At 46.2% G+C, this 19,756-nt stretch overlaps 1 protein-coding gene across 2 annotated transcripts in view; it reads left to right on the top strand.

Moving 5' to 3' along the window:
- Positions 1 to 19,756, top strand: part of TNRC18 (trinucleotide repeat containing 18) — a 146,789-nt gene that overhangs the window by 119,844 nt on the left and 7,189 nt on the right. Inside the window, exons 23-27 of one of the 2 annotated variants that reach the window (XM_040440936.1) lie at positions 3,637 to 3,745; positions 5,199 to 5,315; positions 9,037 to 9,201; positions 14,050 to 15,272; positions 18,971 to 19,207. In XM_040440936.1, the coding sequence (XP_040296870.1) occupies positions 3,637 to 3,745; positions 5,199 to 5,315; positions 9,037 to 9,201; positions 14,050 to 15,272; positions 18,971 to 19,207 (1,851 nt within the window). Of the gene's footprint in view, positions 1 to 3,636; positions 3,746 to 5,198; positions 5,316 to 9,036; positions 9,202 to 14,046; positions 15,273 to 18,970; positions 19,208 to 19,756 lie in introns of both variants that reach the window. The other variant, XM_040440935.1, reaches the window with a different exon arrangement.

Genomic DNA, 19,756 nt, shown 5'->3' with positions numbered 1-19,756 from the left:
TCCACAGCCTCCCCTCTGTCCAGGCTACTACTCACCTCACTACATCCTTCCTCTGGATCAACTTGCAGGATAACAGGCCGAACTGGATGGACAAATGTCTTTTTTCGGCCTTATGTACTATGTTACTATCCACAGCCGCCCTTCTGTCCAGGCTACTACTCATCTCACTACATCCACAGCCGACCCTCTGTCCAGGCTACTACTCATCTCACTACATCCACAGCCGACCCTCTGTCCAGGCTACTACTCGCCTCACTACATCCACAGCCGCCCCTCTGTCCAGGCTACTACTCGCCTCACTACATCCACAGCCGACCCTCTGTCCAGGCTACTACTTACCTCACTACATCCACAGCCGCCCCTCTGTCCAGGCTACTACTCATCTCACTACATCCACAGCCGCCCCTCTGTCCAGGCTACTACTCACCTCACTACATCCACAGCCGCCCCTCTGTCCAGGCTACTACTCACCTCACTACATCCACAGCCGCCCCTCTGTCCAGGCTTCTATTTCTCACTATATCTCCTCTTTCCAGGATTTTACTCACCTCCTCATTAGAACAAATCAGCTTATTCCGACAACTTCTGTTCTTGCTAAGCCAGTGCTGCCTATCACTTAGTCCATCAAACATTTTTCCCAAAACGGAAGTTAAGGTTACTGGTCTATAATTACTCGAGGAAGACCTATAGCCCTTTCTGAATATGGGAACCACATTTGCCTTGTGCCAGTCCCTAGAGAATCTGTAAACATTATGAACATAAGCACAATAATAACTGAACTGAATTCTTAAAGAATTTGGGTCTAATCCATCTAGACCCAGAGCCTTGTTCACATTACTTTATTTAACTTAGCTTGGACCATATCTACATTCTGGTAATTTAGGATATTACTGGCACCACTTCCTACACCATCTCTTCAGCACTGGCACACTGGCACTACCTACACCATCTCCTCAACACTGGCACCACCTACATCAGCTCCTCAGAACTGGCACCACCTACACCATCTCCTCAGCACTGGCACCCCCTACACCATCTCTTCAGCACTGACACCCCCTACACCATCTCCTCAGCACTGGCACCCCCTACACCATCTCCTCAGCACTGGCACCCCCTATACCATCTCCTCAGCACTGGCACCCCCTACATCAGCTCCTTAGCACTGGCACCTCCTACATCAGCTCCTCAGCACTGGCACCCCCTACATCAGCTCCTCAGCACTGGCACCCCCTACATCAGCTCCTCAGCACTGGCACCCCCTACATCAGCTCCTCAGCACTGGCACCCCCTACATCAGCTCCTCAGCACTGGCACCCCCTACATCAGCTCCTCAGCACTGGCACCACCTACATCAGCTCCTCAGCACTGGCACCCCCTACACCAGCTCCTCAGCACTGGCACCTCCTACATCAGCTCCTCAGCACTGGCACCCCCTACATCAGCTCCTCAGCACTGGCACCCCCTACATCAGCTCCTCAGCACTGGCACCTCCTACATCAGCTCCTCAGCACTGGCACCCCCTACACCATCTCCTCAGCACTAGCACCCCCCTACACCATCTCCTCAGCACTAGCACCCCCCTACACCAGCTCCTCATCACTAGCAACCCCCTACACCATCTCCTCAGCACTAGCACCCCCCTACACCATCTCCTCAGCACTAGCACCCCCCTACACCATCTCCTCAGCACTAGCACACCCTACACCATCTCCTCAGCACTGGCACCCCCTACACATCTCCTCAGCACTGGCACCCCCCTACACCATCTCCTCAGCACTAGCACCCCCCTACACCATCTCCTCAGCACTGGCACCCCCTACACATCTCCTCAGCACTGGCACCCCCCTACACCAGCTCCTCAGCACTGGCAACCCCCTACACCATCTCCTCAGCACTAGCACCCCCCTACACCATCTCCTCAGCACTAGCACCCCCCTACACCATCTCCTCAGCACTAGCACCCCCCTACACCATCTCCTCAGCACTGGCACCCCCTACACATCTCCTCAGCACTGACACCCCCTACACCAGCTCCTCAGCACTAGCACCCCCCTACACCATCTCCTCAGCACTAGCACCCCCCTACACCAGCTCCTCAGCACTAGCAACCCCCTACACCATCTCCTCAGCACTAGCACCCCCCTACACCATCTCCTCAGCACTAGCACCCCCCTACACCATCTCCTCAGCACTGGCACCCCCTACACATCTCCTCAGCACTGGCACCCCCCTACACCATCTCCTCAGCACTAGCACCCCCCTACACCATCTCCTCAGCACTAGCACCCCCCTACACCAGCTCCTCAGCACTAGCAACCCCCTACACCATCTCCTCAGCACTAGCACCCCCCTACACCAGCTCCTCAGCACTAGCACCCCCCTACACCATCTCCTCAGCACTAGCACCCCCCTACACCAGCTCCTCAGCACTGACATTACCTACATCCGCTCCTCAGCACTGGCTACATCAGCTTCTTTCTCTTTTTTTCTTGTTAGGCGCAGTCCATGCTCTTAACCAGAAATCTAGGAAAGCTCAGAGCTGCCATAGATCTCTGGTTCCTTTGCACCAGAAAACTCCTGTAAATGAAGATAAATGTGTCTTGGGTGTCGTCCGTGCTTTTTTCCCACAAGCACAGTTATATATCAGTTATAGCACCACCTGCGTTTTTTTTTTTCTTATTTCTCTGTCCAACTCGTTGATGTGGACGAACATCCTCAGTTCCATCCTTTAACTGCCACCAGCCTTATCTTCTGTTAAAAGCTGTGACAGTTATAGGGGGAGAGAGCTGCAGCAGAAAGGACGTGTCATCTGAGGTGTCCATATTTCAGTCTTAGTCACCTTCTGTTCCTCACTGATTGACAAGGCCTGGCATCATCAACGCCACCATACACTGTACATATAACTACCACCACCATATACTGTACATATAACGCCTCCATACACTGTACATATAACTACCACCACCATATACTGTACGTATAATGCCGCCATACACTGTACATATAATTAACACCACCATACACTGTACATATAACTACCACCACCATATACTGTACGTATAATTAACACCACCATGCACTGTACGTATAACTGACGCCACCACCATGCACTGTACGTATAACTGACGCCACCACCAAGCACTGTACGTATAACTGACGCCACCACCATGCACTGTACGTATAACTGACGCCACCACCATGCACTGTACGTATAACTGACGCCACCACCATGCACTGTACGTATAACTGACGCCACCCTACGCTGTAGGTTTAGCGCCACCCTATGCTGTAGGTGTAGCGCCATCAGATACTGTGGCCGATGACTGTGAAGTTAGCATTAGTACAATCATTCATACCCAATCAGCACATGTAAATGGACCTTTCTATGGAGCAGCTCTTCAGTCACATGACCAGCTGAAAATTTGTTACATTAACAGATACATTGTGTATAAAGAGTATTATCCAGTTTGCATGGCATCCAGTTTTTGGCCCACATACTTCTGAAATAAGAAGTGATATAGTACAGGTAACGTAGAAGTATTAAAATTACAAAAGGTAAAACATTAGAAAGTTCTGGATTCTGATTGCTCACATGCGGAGACTGATATTATTATTGCTGTTTTTGGTTATTACTAGATCATAGATGTAAGGCCGCCCTCTGTCCGCTATCTTTCTGAAGGAACAAGAATTGCAGCGTACTGGAGTCAGCAATATCGCTGTTTGTATCCAGGCACCATCGTGCAAGGTAAATGGAGGGACACATCGGTGTAAATTACATCTGTTTCATCCTTCTACAGGATTTCTTACCAAATAAGAGATCTGATAACTGCAGAGCAAGGGTTTGCAGCCTTTTTTTTTTAATAGAATGCATTTTTGATATTAGAAAAAATATGAGGCTGAAACTAATGACGTGGCTCAGTGAAAGGCACCCAAAGGTCCTGACATTTTTATACTTGTAAGAAAAAATGTAATTTTTTTTTTAATCAAATCGTTTTTATTGATCAAATAAAGTTAACTTATTGTATGACAGTACATGTCCTCGTCTTTTCATTCACAAATGCAGAGTCAGAATAAAGCAGTAGCATATGACAATATCATGGGAAAATCATCATATAGCTGTATACAATGTAAGCATACAAGAAAAGAAAAAATGTAATTAGTAGTAATGTCAATCTTCAGGTAGATAATACTGCTAGGCTACATTCACACAACCGTTTTTCATGGCCATATTGTAACCGTGTGTGCATCCCCTTTCCTGTTGTCTATCTATTTTTAATGGCCTTTTATATCCATGTTTACGTCTGTTAAAAACAGCAATTAAAAACGTATTAGTTTCATTGTTTGTTTGTTCTTTAACATCCCAACCCTTGCAGTAACCTCACAGTATACATAATGCCCCCCAACATCAAATGACCCCCACAGTGCCCCCAGTATGATCACTGGCCATTAATAAATAGCCATGTGAATAGCACCATAGATTTTAATTAATTTCTAAAAATGGCCGTACGAGATGGGCGTTACCAAACAGCCATCAAATGGCAGTTTTTCACTTAGATACCATAGTCAATGTTAACCATGGCATCCGAGTGATAAGACGTTGCCTCTTCCTCTTGCAATGCGATTGCAGGTTGCTGATGGGTTGGCAATGCATCCAAGGGTGTAATGAAGGCCCCTAAGTCTACAATCTTTATACACCTATTAAGTCCTACCAGAAAGCCCAATAAGATGCATATCAGCATCAAGCCGACTGGCATAATACACTGCAATACAGAATTATTGCAGTGTATTATATGAGCGATCAGGCTCATACATGGTCAAGTCCTCTAATGGACTGCACATGTAGAACAAAATGTGAAATAAAATAACTCAAAAGTTTAAAAATTATTATTGTAAAAAAGAATAAACATTTATAATTTGTATCATTATGTTCATAACAACAAAACAGCCCCCCCCCCCCCAAAAAAAAAAGAAAAGAAAATGTGTTTCGGTACAATATATTTTATGTACCCCAGGATGGGGCCATTAAAAAATACAACTCAAAACAAGGCCTCGTGACTATCTGTACGTTGACGCAAAAGAAAGAGAATAAATGGATGAAAAAAACATGCTTTGGCCTGAAAGCCAAAATAGGCTGCAACAAAGGGTTAATGCCTGAGGAAAGAAAATTTTTATCTAAAGGGTTGTTTTCTTTTTTTCAGGAAATTTAGATGAGGATGACGATACGGATCTTGTGTCTGTAGAGTTTGATGATGGTGATACCGGGCGAATTCCATTGTCTCATATCAGGCTGTTACCTCCAGATTATACAATACAGTGTAAGTAAGGCTCATGCTTATAGGGAAGCTGTCATCATGAAAACACCAAATAATCTGCAGGCAGCATGTTAGAGAGCAGGAGGAGCGGAGCAGATCGATATATAGTTAGTGGGAAAAGATTCAGTAAAACTTGTATTTTATTAATTTATATCTGTGCTGATTTGGGGATTTGAGGTCCAGGAGGGTCCTATCAGTGATTGACAGCTCTCTCTTTTTTTTACACACTTATAGAGGGAAGATTGTCAATCACTCATAGGACCTCCTCATAGAGGGAAGGCTGTCAATCATTTATGGGACCTCCTCCTCATAGAGAGAAGGCTGTCAATCACTGATAGGACCTCCTCCTCATAGAGGGAAGGCTGTCAGTCACTGATAGGACCTCCTCCTCATACAGGGAAGGCTGTCAATCACTGATAGGACCTCCTCCTCATAGAGGGAAGGCTGTCAGTCACTGATAGGACCTCCTCCTCATAGAGGGAAGGCTGTCAGTCACTGATAGGACCTCCTCCTCATAGAGGGAAGGCTGTCAGTCACTGATAGGACCTCCTCCTCATAGAGGGAAGGCTGTCAGTCACTGATAGGACCTCCTTATAGAGGGAAGGCTGTCAGTCACTGATAGGACCTCCTCCTCATAGAGGGAAGGCTGTCAGTCACTGATAGGACCTCCTCCTCATAGAGGGAAGGCTGTCGGTCACTGATAGGACCTCCTCCTCATAGAGGGAAGGCTGTCAGTCACTGATGGGACCGTCTCCTCATAGAGGGAAGGCTGTCAGTCACTGATAGGACCTCATAGAGGGAAGGCTGTCAGTCTCTGATAGGACCTCCTCCTCATAGAGGGAAGGCTGTCAGTCTCTGATAGGACCTCCTCCTCATAGAGGGAAGGCAGTCAGTCACTGATAGGACCTCCTCCTCATAGAGGGAAGGCTGTCAGTCACTGATAGGACCTCCTCCTCATAGAGGGAAGGCTGTCAGTCACTGATAGGACCTCCTCCTCATAGAGGGAAGGCTGTCAGTCACTGATAGGACCTCCTCCTCATAGAGGGAAGGCTGTCAGTCACTGATAGGACCTCCTCCTCATAGAGGGAAGGCTGTCAGTCACTGATAGGACCTCCTCCTCATAGAGGGAAGGCTGTCAGTCACTAATAGGACCTCCTCATAGAGGGAAGGCTGTCAGTCACTGATAGGACCTCCTCCTCCTCATAGAGGGAAGGCTGTCAGTCACTGATAGGACCATCTCCTCTTAGAGGGAAGGCTGTCAGTCACTGGTAGGACCTCCTCCTCATAGAGGGAAGGCTGTCAATCACTGATAGGACCTCCTCATAGAGGGAAGGCTGTCAATCACTGATAGGACCTCCTCATAGAGGGAAGGCTGTCAGTACCTGATAGGACCATCTCCTCATAGAGGGAAGGCTGTCAGTCACTGATAGGACCTCCTCCTTATAGAGGGAAGGCTGTCAGTCTCTGATAGGACCTCCTCCTCATAGAGGGAAGGCTGTCAGTCACTGATAGGACCGCCTCATAAAGGGAAGATTGTCAATCACTGATAGGACCTCCTCCTTATAGAGGGAAGGCTGTCAGTCTCTGATAGGACCTCCTCCTCATAGAGGGAAGGCTGTCAGTCACTGATAGGACCTCCTCCTCATAGAGGGAAGGCTGTCAATCACTGATAGGACCTCCTCATAGAGGGAAGGCTGTCAATCACTGATAGGACCGTCTCCTCATAGAGGGAAGGCTGTCAGTACCTGATAGGACCTCCTCCTTATAGAGGGAAGGCTGTCAGTCTCTGATAGGACCTCCTCCTCATAGAGGGAAGGCTGTCAGTCACTGATAGGACCTCCTCCCCATAGAGGGAAGGCTGTCAGTCACTGATGGGACCATCTCCTCATAGAGGGAAGGCTGTCAGTCACTGATGGGACCGTCTCCTCATAGAGGGAAGCCTGTCAATCACTGATGGGACCATCTCCTCATAGAGGGAAGGCTGTCAGTCACTGATGGGACCGTCTCCTCATAGAGGGAAGGCTGTCAATCACTGATAGGACCGCCTCATAAAGGGAAGATTGTCAATCACTGATAGGACCGTCTCCTCATAGAGGGAAGACTGTCAGTCGCTAATAGGACCTCCTCCTCATAGAGGGAAGGCTGTCAGTCACTGATAGGACCTCCTCCCCATAGAGGGAAGGCTGTCAGTCACTGATAGGACCTCCTCCTCCTCATAGAGGGAAGGCTGTCAGTCTCTGATAGGACCTCCTCCTCATAGAGGGAAGCCTGTCAATCACTGATGGGACCATCTCCTCATAGAGGGAAGGCTGTCAGTCACTGATGGGACCGTCTCCTCATAGAGGGAAGGCTGTCAATCACTGATAGGACCGCCTCATAAAGGGAAGATTGTCAATCACTGATAGGACCTCCTCCTCATAGAGGGAAGGCTGTCAGTCTCTGATAGGACCTCCTCCTCATAGAGGGAAGGCTGTCAGTCACTCATAGGACCTCCTCCTCCATAGAGGGAAGGCTGTCAGTCACTGATAGGACCTCCTCCTCATAGAGGGAAGGCTGTCAGTCTCTGATAGGACCTCCTCCTCATAGAGGGAAGGCTGTCAGTCACTGATAGGACCTCCTCCTCATAGAGGGAAGGCTGTCAGTCACTGATAGGACCGCCTCCTTATAGAGGGAAGGCTGTCAGTCTCTGATAGGACCTCCTCCTCATAGAGGGAAGGCTGTCAGTCACTCATAGGACCTCCTCCTCCATAGAGGGAAGGCTGTCAGTCACTGATAGGACCTCCTCCTCCATAGAGGAAAGGCTGTCAGTCACTGATAGGACCTCCTCCTCCATAGAAGGAAGGCTGTCAGTCACTGATAGGACCTCCTCCTCATAGAGGGAAGGCTGTCAGTCACTGATAGGACCTCCTCCTCATAGAGGGAAGGCTGTCAGTACCTGATAGGACCATCTCCTCATAGAGGGAAGGCTGTCAGTCACTGATAGGACCATCTCCTCATAGAGGGAAGGCTGTCAGTCTCTGATAGGACCTCCTCCTCATAGAGGGAAGGCTGTCAGTCACTGATAGGACCTCCTCCTCATACAGGGAAGGCTGTCAGTCACTGATAGGACCATCTCCTCATAGAGGGAAGGCTGTCAGTCTCTGATAGGACCTCCTCCTCATAGAGGGAAGGCTGTCAGTCACTGATAGGACCTCCTCCTCATAGAGGGAAGGCTGTCAGTCACTAATAGGACCTCCTCCTCATAGAGGGAAGGCTGTCAGTCTCTGATAGGACCTCCTCCTCATAGAGGGAAGGCTGTCAGTCACTGATAGGACCTCCTCCTCATAGAGGGAAGGCTGTCAGTCACTAATAGGACCTCCTCCTCATAGAGGGAAGGCTGTCAGTCTCTGATAGGACCGTCTCCTCATAGAGGGAAGGCTGTCAGTCACTGATAGGACCTCCTCCTCATAGAGGGAAGGCTGTCAGTCACTGATTGGACCGCCTCCTGGACCTCATATTCCAAAATGAGCACAAATCTAAATTAACAAAATAGGTTTTACTGAATCTTTTCCCACTAACTATATATCGATCTGCTCTATAACATGCTGCCTGAATCTGAGACACCATGTTCATTGTGACAGGTTCCCTTTAAAGTCAGTGCAGTGATTGCTTTGAATATTTAAAATATATATATACACACACACACACAAAACAAGACATAATTATGCCTTTTGTAATCTTTCAGGTGCAGAACCTTCGCCTGCTTTGTTGGTGCCTAGTGTGAAAAGAAAAATTCGTAAGCCAAGCAAAGAGAAAAATGGTGTAAAGGAAGACTGTAAACCTGTTTGTGAAGAAATTATAGTAAACAGAAAACCCAGGGGGCGTAAACCGAGTATCAAGCAGATTTCAGGTAAATGCCGTTCATTAGACTCAGCTTATTGGCCGCCTATATTGTGAATCCAGTACTGCATTAGCATTGTTAGAATTCACGCCCAATTTTTGTAGAATTTCCTTAAAAATAGCCTTCCAGATTTTATTACAGTTCTCTAATATATGTAAAGATCCCACCTCACTCTGCCCACCGAATCACTACATTGTATAGTACAATCTGTGAATAGTATTGAATTGTATATGACAAGAGTTAGAATTAATTGGAGTACAACGTTTGACATTTCCATAAATGCTATCCCACTGTGATTCAGATATACATTTAAACTTTTAATAACTTTTCAAACTTATTCCCACTGGTCACTTACTTTATGTGATCCTGAACAAATCTGCAGGTTACATTGACTTAACATTTTTTTAGGTAATACACCCTAAAATCCTTTTTGAAATCCCTGCTACTAGGGGTCTCCATTCTAGGTATTTTGCAGTCAACTCACTGTTACTAAGTAAAGGTCCCCTTACATAGGACGACAGAGCAGAAGATCGTCGGGAAGGAAGCGTTCCTTCCCGACAATCTGCTGATCGCTTGCAGAGTAGACCGCTGTGTTTACATCCACAGTATGGGGAGTAGTGATTGCTAATGCAATGTCTCTTCCCCATACTGACTAGTTGTTTGCCGGCAGCAGATCGCTATATTTACACCGCCAGATAGTTGTCAACGAGCGTTCCTATTATAGGATTCTCGGCCCGAGTAAAAGGGCCTTTAAGTAAATCTCATCCTTAACAGCAAGGAGACACTGAAGGCAGCTCCTGAGCTCAGTGAAATTCGGCTTATGTGCAGGCCCCTCTCCCATCCAGAACTTAGACTCCTAGGCTTCTCAGACTGTGGATTTATGTCCATGTCTGCTCAGTCATCCCCATGTGCAGGGCCATTTTAACACATTGGTGGGCCTAGTGCAAAGGTCTCATGAGTGGGCCCTGTTGCAGTTACCCCTCCCCCTGAGTCAGTGCAGTGACGTTCAGTGCAGCCACCCTCCTGGGACTCCCTTTCTTCCTATATCAGGGGGACGTCAGGCCTGCCTCTTCCTACTGTTCCCCAGGCGTGCCCCTGAAAGTAACTCTGGAGAAGGGAGCTATAGAAGCCTCTGAGCATGGATAGTCCTGAGTGCGGACTGGCTGCTAGAGAGCGGACTGCTGAGACCCTCATGTGATCATCTGCCCCAGAGCTGTGTGCAGGAACTATCCTGAAGCCCTGAGGATTAGTAGTGCGAAGCTGCACCTGAGGATGGACAGTGGCGAGTACCTGCTGCTCAGCCAGAGTACTGGCTGCACTCCTGACCTTTCTCTGGGTCTGGAATCACCACTGCTCTCATAAACTTTTGTGAAACTGGGTCTCAATGGGTCTCGATTCACCCTGTTGCTCCTGCCTGTGTCCCTCCATAGACCACTCCGCCTGCCTCCTCCCCACGTTCCTGGCTTACCAGCACCGCTGTCCGCTAGCCCATGACTTTTCTTTTTGGGGAAGGTCATGGGATTGGCTATTGCCTGCTGCATCCCTCATTCTTCCTGACACTGTAGCACAAGCAGTGATGATCCCAAGCTCTAAATGTTCAATATATTCAGAGAGGACAGAAATACGGTTAAAAATGGCACTGCCACATTTTTACAAGGCATTAACCTTCCCAATATCTCTCCCACTCATTTACAATCTCTTTCCTCTCCTATCGCTTTCTCAGAAGTGCTTAAGGCTATTGCTTCCTTGAAACCTTATAAGGCACCAGGTCCCGACGGATTTACGAATTTCTATTCTAATTCTGCTATTCTTGCACCCTATGTCGCAGACGTATTTAACAGAGCGAAACAGGGTAGTAGTTTCCCATGTGCACTTGGCAGCTGAAGGCATCTGTGTTGGTCCCATGTTCATATGTGCCCACGTTGCTGAGGAAAATTGTTTTGTATATGCAAATGAGCCTTTAGGAGCAACGGGGGTGTTGCCATTACTCCCAGAGGCTATGCTCTCTCTGCAACTACCACATCCTCTCCTCTCGACCAGGCAGTGAAAATGTGATGGAGGGGCTGATCTGTTGGCACTGGGGGACATGGAGGGGCTGATCTGATGGCACTGGGGGAGTGGGGGACATGGCAATGGATGGCATGGAGGGGCTGATGGCACTGGGAGAGTGGAGCTGAAGGCACTGGGGTGGTGGGGGGGGATGGGTGCTGATGGCACTGAGGGGAACTGATGCACTTGGGCTGATCACACATGGGGGAACGAAGGGTGTTTGGGACTGATGGCAGGGGGTCTGATGAGTTTTTTTTAAAGGAAAACAGTCTAGTAATTCATTTTTTCTTATTGATTACTCGATTTATCGTAAAAAATAATCGATAGAATACTCGATTACTGAAATAATCGGTTACTGCAGCCCTACATGGGACCAACACAGATGCCTTCAGCTGCTGAGCACACATGTAACATGTCAGGGTACTTTCACACTTGCGGCAGAGTGATCCGGCAAGCAGTTCCGTCGCCGGAACTGCCTGCCAGATCCGTCAAAACGTATGCCAACTGATGGCATTGGTAAGACTGATCAGGATCCTGATCCGTCTTACAAATGCATTGAAATGCCGGATCCGTCTTTCCGGTGTCATCTGGAAAAACAGATCCGGCATTTTTTTTTTTCACATTATTTTCGGTCAGACCGGAAGGACGGATCCGGCATTGCGGTATTTTGAATGCCGGATCCGGCACTAATATATTCCTATGAAAAAAAATGCCGGATCGGTCATTCAGGCAAGTGTTCAGTTTTTTTGGCCGGAGATAAAACCATAGCATGCTGCGGTATTATCTCCGTCCTGAAAAGTCAAAAAGACTGAACCGAAGACATCCTGATGCATCCTGAACGGATCGCTCTCCATTGAGAATGCATGGGGATAAAACCGATCAGTTCTTTTCCGGTATAGAGCCCCTAAGACAGAACTCATTGCCGGAAAGGAAAAACGCCAGTGTGAAAGTAACCTTAGCCTGTGTCATAGGGACAAAACTGCTGACAGATGCCCATTAATCAGCTGATCGGTTGGAGAGCTGGGAGTTGGATCCCCACTTTCCTGATATGATGACAATCTAGAGGTTCACTTACATTTTGTATCTGCACTGTGGATGTTTACTCAGTGTGAATAATGAAAGGCATGAAGAGTACAGCTGTTTGCATTCACCTATAATGCTTGGGCTACACGGCGACATGTGTCGCATGACTTAAAGGGCACAACTACATTGCGACATACAGTGCTGCCCATAATTATTCATACCCCAGGCAAATTTTGACTTAAAGTTATTTTTATTCAACCAGCAAGTAATTTTTTGATGGGAAATTACATAGGTGTCTCCCAAAAGATAATAAGGCGATGTACAAGAGGCATTATTGTGGGAAAAAAAAAACATTTCTCAGCTTTTATTTACAATTGAGCAAAAAATACAAGATGTTCCGCACTGTGGAAAATCTCAGATGACGTGGTCGGAAGCCAAAAGTGACACCTGTGCTGCCAGGAGGATAGTTAGAGAGGTGAAAACGAATCCAAGGATCACCACCAAGGCCATCCTGGTGAATCTGGGCTCTGCTGGTGGAAATGTCTCAAGGCAGACAATCCAACGAACACTGCACACTGCAGACCAAAGAGGACGCCACTTCTCCAGATAAGGCACACAAAAGCTCGCTTGGCCTTTGCAAAAGCTCATCTGGACAAAGAGGAAGACTTTTGGTCTTCTGTGTTATGGTCAGATGAAACAAAAATTTAATTGTTTGGTCACAATGATGTTTCCTTCATTTGGCGTAAAAAAGGAGAAGCCTTCAACCCAAAGAACACCATCTCCACTGTCAAACATGGTGGTGGGAACCTAATGCTTTGGGGGTGTTTTTTAGCCAATGGACCAGGGAACCTAATCACAGTAAACGGCACCATGAAAAAGAGCAATACATGAGGATTCTCAGCAACAACATCCGGCCGTCTGCAGAGAAACGTGGCCTTGGGCACCAGTGGACATTTCCGCATGACAATGACCCAAAACAGACAGCAAAAGTGGTGAAGGAATGGTTAGCAGACAACAACATTAATGTTTTGGAGCGGCCCAGCCAGAGTCCAGACTGGAATCCAATTGGGAATCTGTGGAGGGAGCTAAAGATCAGGGTGACGGCAAGAAGACCCTCCAACCTGAAAGATTTGGAGCTCATTGCTAAAGATGAATGGGCAAAAATACCTGTGGAGACCTGCAAAAAGCTGGTCTGCAAGTATAGGAAGCGTCTGATTGCTGTAATAGCCAATAAAGGCTTTTCTGTTGATTATTGAGAAGGGTAGGAATAATTTGGGACTGGACACTTTTTGCTCAAATGTAAATAAAAGCTGAGAAATGTTTTTTTCCACAATAATGCCTCTTGTGCATCGTCTTATTATCTTTTGGGAGACACCTATGTCATTTCCCGTCAAAAAATTACTTGCTGGTTGAAAAAAATTAACTAAGTCAATATTTGCCAGGGGTATGAATAATTATGGGCAGCACTGCATGTGGCATGACGCTTTTTGTAATGATAGTCAATGGTGTCGCACTGCGACATGACAGTCGCATACAAATCCAACTTGGATGGATTATTTTCAACTGTGTCTCAGTCGCAGCAGCACCATTGACTATAATAATAAAAAAAAGTTGCACGACTTCTCTGCGACAAGAAGTGGCGCGACACATGTTACCGTGTAGCCCTAATAGTGACTTGGGCAAGAACCAGACCACATTTTATTATTAATCAATTAAGAAATTCAGGCAATACCAGAGGGTTCGCTTATGATATCACAAATCACTTTTTTTTTTTTTTAGCAGAAGAAGTATCGGCACAAGAAAAGACAAAAGAAGAGACTGTGGAGACAGCTAACGCTATTGATGACAACCACGTGGATGTGACATATGCAAACAAAATAACAGATCGAGATAGTAGTCAAACTGAGTCAGAGGTGTCTACATCCGCAAATGTAAGAAAGCAGCAAACACTGACAATTACAAAAAAACTTTACCCTAATCCCCCTTTTAGAAATGCGGGAAGTGGGGATCTATATGGTGAACCAGCTGATAATGGAATCAACCAAACTACCTTAAAAAGGAAAATAAAAGAAAAGCCGAGACAGAAGCAAGAAGAAAAGAAAGAGTCTATGCCAATGGATGACGTTTTTCGGAAAAATGATGGACAGCTGATGGTAAAATTGGACCATGAAGGTGTTATGTCTCCAAAGACTAAGGAAACGAAAGAGGCAATGCTGAGACTTGAATCTTCTAAGAATACAGGAAGGAAAGTTCGCAAGAAAACTACTGGTGGATGTTACTCTAAGAGAGGTCCCAGCAGGCAGAAAGAGAAACGTTCTGGACTGAAGTCTGAGACTAGCGAGACGTTTTATAGCTCTGACTCAATGAAACTTGCAGGCAATGCCTCAAAAATAATTTCTAAACAGAAACAGGGAAGGAAAAAAAATGAAGGTCAGACAGAGACCAACAACAGCACTTCAGAGTCAGAGGAAGATGTGGAGACGAAGGAAAGGAAGAACAAAGCACAACACGGTTCTAATAGTTCAAGATCTTCAAAATCTAAGTCTTCAGCCTCTACCAGCAGCAGTAGCAGCAGCTCTTCTTCTTCTTCTGGTTCATCATCTTCTTCCTCTTCGTCCTCATCTTCCTCACATTCTTCATCCTCAACATCTTCCTCTTCTAGTTCCAGCTCCTCCTCGTCATCTTCTTCCTTAACAGATGATGCCTCCTCAAGCAGCTCAGAAGATGATGCTCCAAATGTTGCTTCCATCCCTACAGACACTCAAAAGAAGCTGCGCAAATGTGTGAAATCTTGCAGTACAACGAAGCCTATGATGCAGGTTAAACAACAAAAGCAAGAGCAGCAAAGAGGCAGTAAATGCAAACCAAAAAAGAGAGAGGGCATTCATCTGCCTACAACCAAGGAACTAGCCAAAAGGCAAAGGCTACCTTCTGTGGAGAATAGGCCAAAAATTGCTGCGTTCCTGCATGCCAGACAGCTCTGGAAGTGGTTTGGTAAACCTACACAGGTAACTATTTTATATACTTTGACTTCGTCTACTTTCACACCTGTGGCTGGACCCCAATGACTATAATGGGAACCAGTGTCGATCCGGCCACTCCCCGGCATAAATGCTGGGTATCAGCCAGATAAAAACTGCTGCGTGCATTTATGCCAGGGGAGCAGCCGGATCCCATTATAGCGGGCATGTGGCACTATCCAGCTATGCCGGATTCAGAGAACTCTGCCGGGACAGCCTGACAAATTGCTGTGCTGCATGTTTGAAACTAGCCTTAAAGGGGTTGTGTAACCTCAGACAGTGGTGGCATATTCCTAGGATATGCTACTAATGTCAGATACGTGTGGGCCCCACCTCTGGGACCCACTGCTATCTAGAGAATCAGAGTAAGGGCTCATTCACACGACCGCAAACAGTGGGTCCACAATATACGGGCACTGGTGGTGTGCAATCCGGAAGGCCGATGCAGAACGGAGGCACGGAAGCACTATGGGGTTTCTCTCCGTGCCTCCGCACCGCAATGTAGTACTACTCATGTAGTACTGCAGATAATAGTCCAAGAACATGATGACCGGTTCCCTTTAAGGCTGAGTTCATATCGGCGTCTAGCTTTCCGTTCTTCTGAACATAAAAATAAAGAAAAAAACTGATCTGTTGTTTTGAGCATCAGTTATGCTGAGTTAGCTTCAGTTTGCCTTTAAAATAACTGATCCGTCTCTTTTTGAGCATCAGTTATGATCAGTTTGTGTCACTTCCATCAAAGATTAGTTATTTTAGACAGAAGAAAAAGTCCTGCATGCTTTTCTCCCGTCAAAAATAACAGATTTCTGACGGAAGTGACGCAAACAAAAATACCCCCTTATGTGTGGCAATACAAAAAATGCTCCCTTATAATGTGTGCCAGTACAGAAGAAAAAAAACTTTTAGTGCCCCCTGTAGAACAAATGTCCCCATAGTGGCCCCCTTAGAATGTATGCCACATTGTCCCCATCTTCAGTGCTTTCTTCAGTTACAAAATAATGACCCCCAGCCCATTGTGGCCCAACGGCATGCTTCCAAATAAAAATAATAAACTCAAATCCTTACCTCCATTCTGCTGTCAGCGATGCAGTGCAAGACACGGACCTCTTCTAGTCTGTGCCCCGAGCTCTATACAGCGCGGTAATGATGACACCGGCCTCTGATAGGCTGCAGGAACTAGGACTAAAGCCTATTAGAGGAATCGGTGGGCCAGGGAGACATCGCTCCGGTGCCCGGTCGCAGCATTCAACTGTATTGCTGTCCCGAGTACAGAGATGCAGATGAATATGTAGAGATGAGCATTTCCACAATGAAAGCGCTCATTGCCCATGACCTTTCTACTGCCCCCCTATCGCCCCTACCTGATGCCTCACCTCGCTTCCTAGGCGGTGCGCCCCTGCCTTCACTACAATTTACATCATGTAATCTAACAGGTCAGAGAATAAAAACGTTTGTGGGAGTGCTTCTTTAACATGATTTTCTAATTAGTTTTTAATTTAAATAAATGTATTCAATACAGGCTATAAATAATAATAATAATATATAATCCTATAATGTGATAATAATAATACTTATAATAAATAACACAACAATAAAGAACTTTAAAAAGCAAGCAGAGACAGAGATATCTTTAGTAGGAGAGACAGGCCGCTGCATCCAGAGGAATCATCCCTCAAGATGTCGGTATAAAATATACGGTCTGTTATCACCTGTTCCCTTGGGGTGACATCACATTTGCCACAACTTTCTTTTTGAATTTGCTGCAGACTGAAAGTGTGACATTTGTGGGAAACCTGCAGCAGGTCAGGCACGCCAAGGATTGCAAAATGTGCAGCTTGTGTTTTAGACCCAGAACGAAAAGACTGCTACATGTGAATGAGGTTTTTAAAACTAGTTTTAAATTGCACTGAAAAATCATCCAGTTCCTTCAATTGTCCTTTCCTTAAAATTGTCCCCTTTGGGCAATACCATTGTTAAGAAGGGTATGGGGGCCCTTTTGATTAACATAACACAGGTTGTTGGCTGCTGGAACCCCCAGTAATCAGCTGTTTTCTGCTGGGGAAACTGCCAGCAAGGCCGCCATTCTCCAGCAGAGTTTCCACAGGAGAAATAACCTAGAACGTCCACGTGTAACCATGTCCTTCAGAGCAAGAGCCACCGTTTGTACTGACACATGGGGGTCTTAAATGATGGACCCCTTTCATTCATCTCAGAATACCATAATATCCTACCTGAATACTGGTAACTCCTTTAAAGGTGTTAATTATAGGGTTGATATTTTAGTTAAATGGTTTTTTTTGACCCCTTAGAGTCCACATGTTATCGTGCTATGATAACAAGACACGGTCAGAGATCACAATACCTACAATGGCGTAATAGTGCCGAAGTTTAAAGGGAGAGGACATTAAAATGTTTTTTATTATTATTTTTTTTTTTTCATTTGACATGGATTTTCCCATCAGTTTTATGGCATATCAACTAGCAGGGCCAAATTGGGAACTTAAAGTGGCCCTGGAAAAAAAACTTAAAGTGGCCCCATGTTGTAGGTGGGTCCAAAATGACAGAAGACGGGAGAAAACAAATAGACAGGGACAACAGAAGTAGGCGTGGCCTGCAATACCGTAGTGCAGCACAGAATACCGCCCCCGCAGAACCAAATACCAAGGAACAGCACAAAATACTGCCGCCCCAACCACAGTATTCAACTGTATCGCAGTTGAGTTCAGGAGGGCAGCTGTGGCTGTTGAGCATCAGATCATGATGTACCTGGTCTGCGGACATCAAGGAGCCTTGAGTGGCCTCCTGGTCAGCGGCCCACCGGGAAATTTCCCTGTAGGGTCTATGGCCAATCTGCCCCTGTTAACTAGTTCCTGAGAAGGTGGGTGGTCTCTGCTGGGACTGAGAAGTGGCAATGTATGCCTGGCCATTCTCTGTTAGGACAAACAGCCAGGTGCACATCTTGGAGTCAAGATTCATTTCACTGATAAGAGGACAGTCCTAATGAAGTTTAATGACTTAAAGGGGTTCTCTTATGATTAATGTATAAAATGAAAATCAGACATTGTATAGGACATGGCTATCTCTTTCTAACAAAGCCAGAACCAGCCCTGCACCTCACATGGATCCAGAGATCTCCCCATTCATTGCTCTGCTAGATTTATATCGAGCTGACAGCTCAAGGGGAGTGTCCTTTCTGCTGCAGCTCAGGGGGCGTGTCAGTGCTCTCCCTATCACAGCTCAGGGGTGTGTCCATTCTGCTGAAGCTCTGGGGGGCATGTCTCAACCCTCCCTATCACAGCTCAAGGGGTGTGTCATTCCTGCTGCAGCTCAGGGGGTGTGTCCATGCTCTCCCTATCACAGCTCAGGGGGCGTGTCTTTTCTCCTGGAGTTCTCTCCCTATCACAGCTCAGCAGGCATTTGAAGAATGAAACTGAGCATGTGCGACCATCTCAGTGAGGCGGACAAAGAAATAAGAAAAAGAACAAACAGCAGGTGGCGCTATACGGATACATTATATTGAATAACTCACTGGCTATGCAATTATAAAAGTATCCAGATCCGGCTGCTGGTTTGAAACCTGTAGAATATTTTTGGTGCAACAACCCCTTTAACAGAATACATTTTGTATGTATGTATATTTGCTTTGGGGAGTAGTTACATAATAGTTTTTTTTATTGTTTTTTCAGAGAAGAGGAATGAAAGGTAAAGCCCGAAAGCTATTTTACAAAGCAATTGTCCGTGGAAAAGAAATAATACGGATTGGAGACTGCGCAGTGTTCTTGTCAGCAGGACGCCCAAATTTACCATACATTGGATGCATTCAGAGCATGTGGGAGTCCTGGGGAAACAACATGGTTGTGAGAGTCAAATGGTTTTACCATCCAGAGGAGACCAGTCCAGGAAAGAAGCTTAATGAGCCCAGGGTAAGCTGCGCCAGAATCTCACAATTACAATCCTGTATATTAATCCAAACTGAAAAGAATGGCGTGGTATTAAACAAGCAGGAGGTGCTCAAACCCACGTGCAGCTGTGCATATATATATAGGGGAGCAAATCCTGCACTTGTGGCCCGTTGCTAACGACGATCCCCAGCAAAAATGCATACAGTGGAGGATGGCCGCAGCGAACCACAATAGACATCCCACACAAGATAGCATTTATGTGGAAGTGATAATCAATATAGCAATATATAGCAATGTATATTAATCCACCACAAGCTTATTTGTTGTACCATGACAGCAGAAAACCCTGCGCGGTCCGTCTCGTCTGCCCTTATATTGCAGGATTTTATTTTTATTTTTACCTTAGAATGTAAACCTGCCCTCGTATTTATCGCAGGCAGGTTTACATTCCCTTACTGTAGATACTTCCCAACCATATCTGATGAGCTTGTTCCAACCCTCAACTACTTTCAGTGTAAAAATATTTCCTGACACTGTATACACTGTACATTGTACTCATTTTGAGCTAAA

Source organism: Bufo bufo, chromosome 7 (assembly GCF_905171765.1).
Source record: "Bufo bufo chromosome 7, aBufBuf1.1, whole genome shotgun sequence".
In the NCBI taxonomy this organism is placed as follows: domain Eukaryota; kingdom Metazoa; phylum Chordata; class Amphibia; order Anura; family Bufonidae; genus Bufo; species Bufo bufo.
The sequence above is the reverse complement of the archived record's forward strand: the minus strand, read 5'-3'. Positions and strand labels throughout refer to the sequence as shown.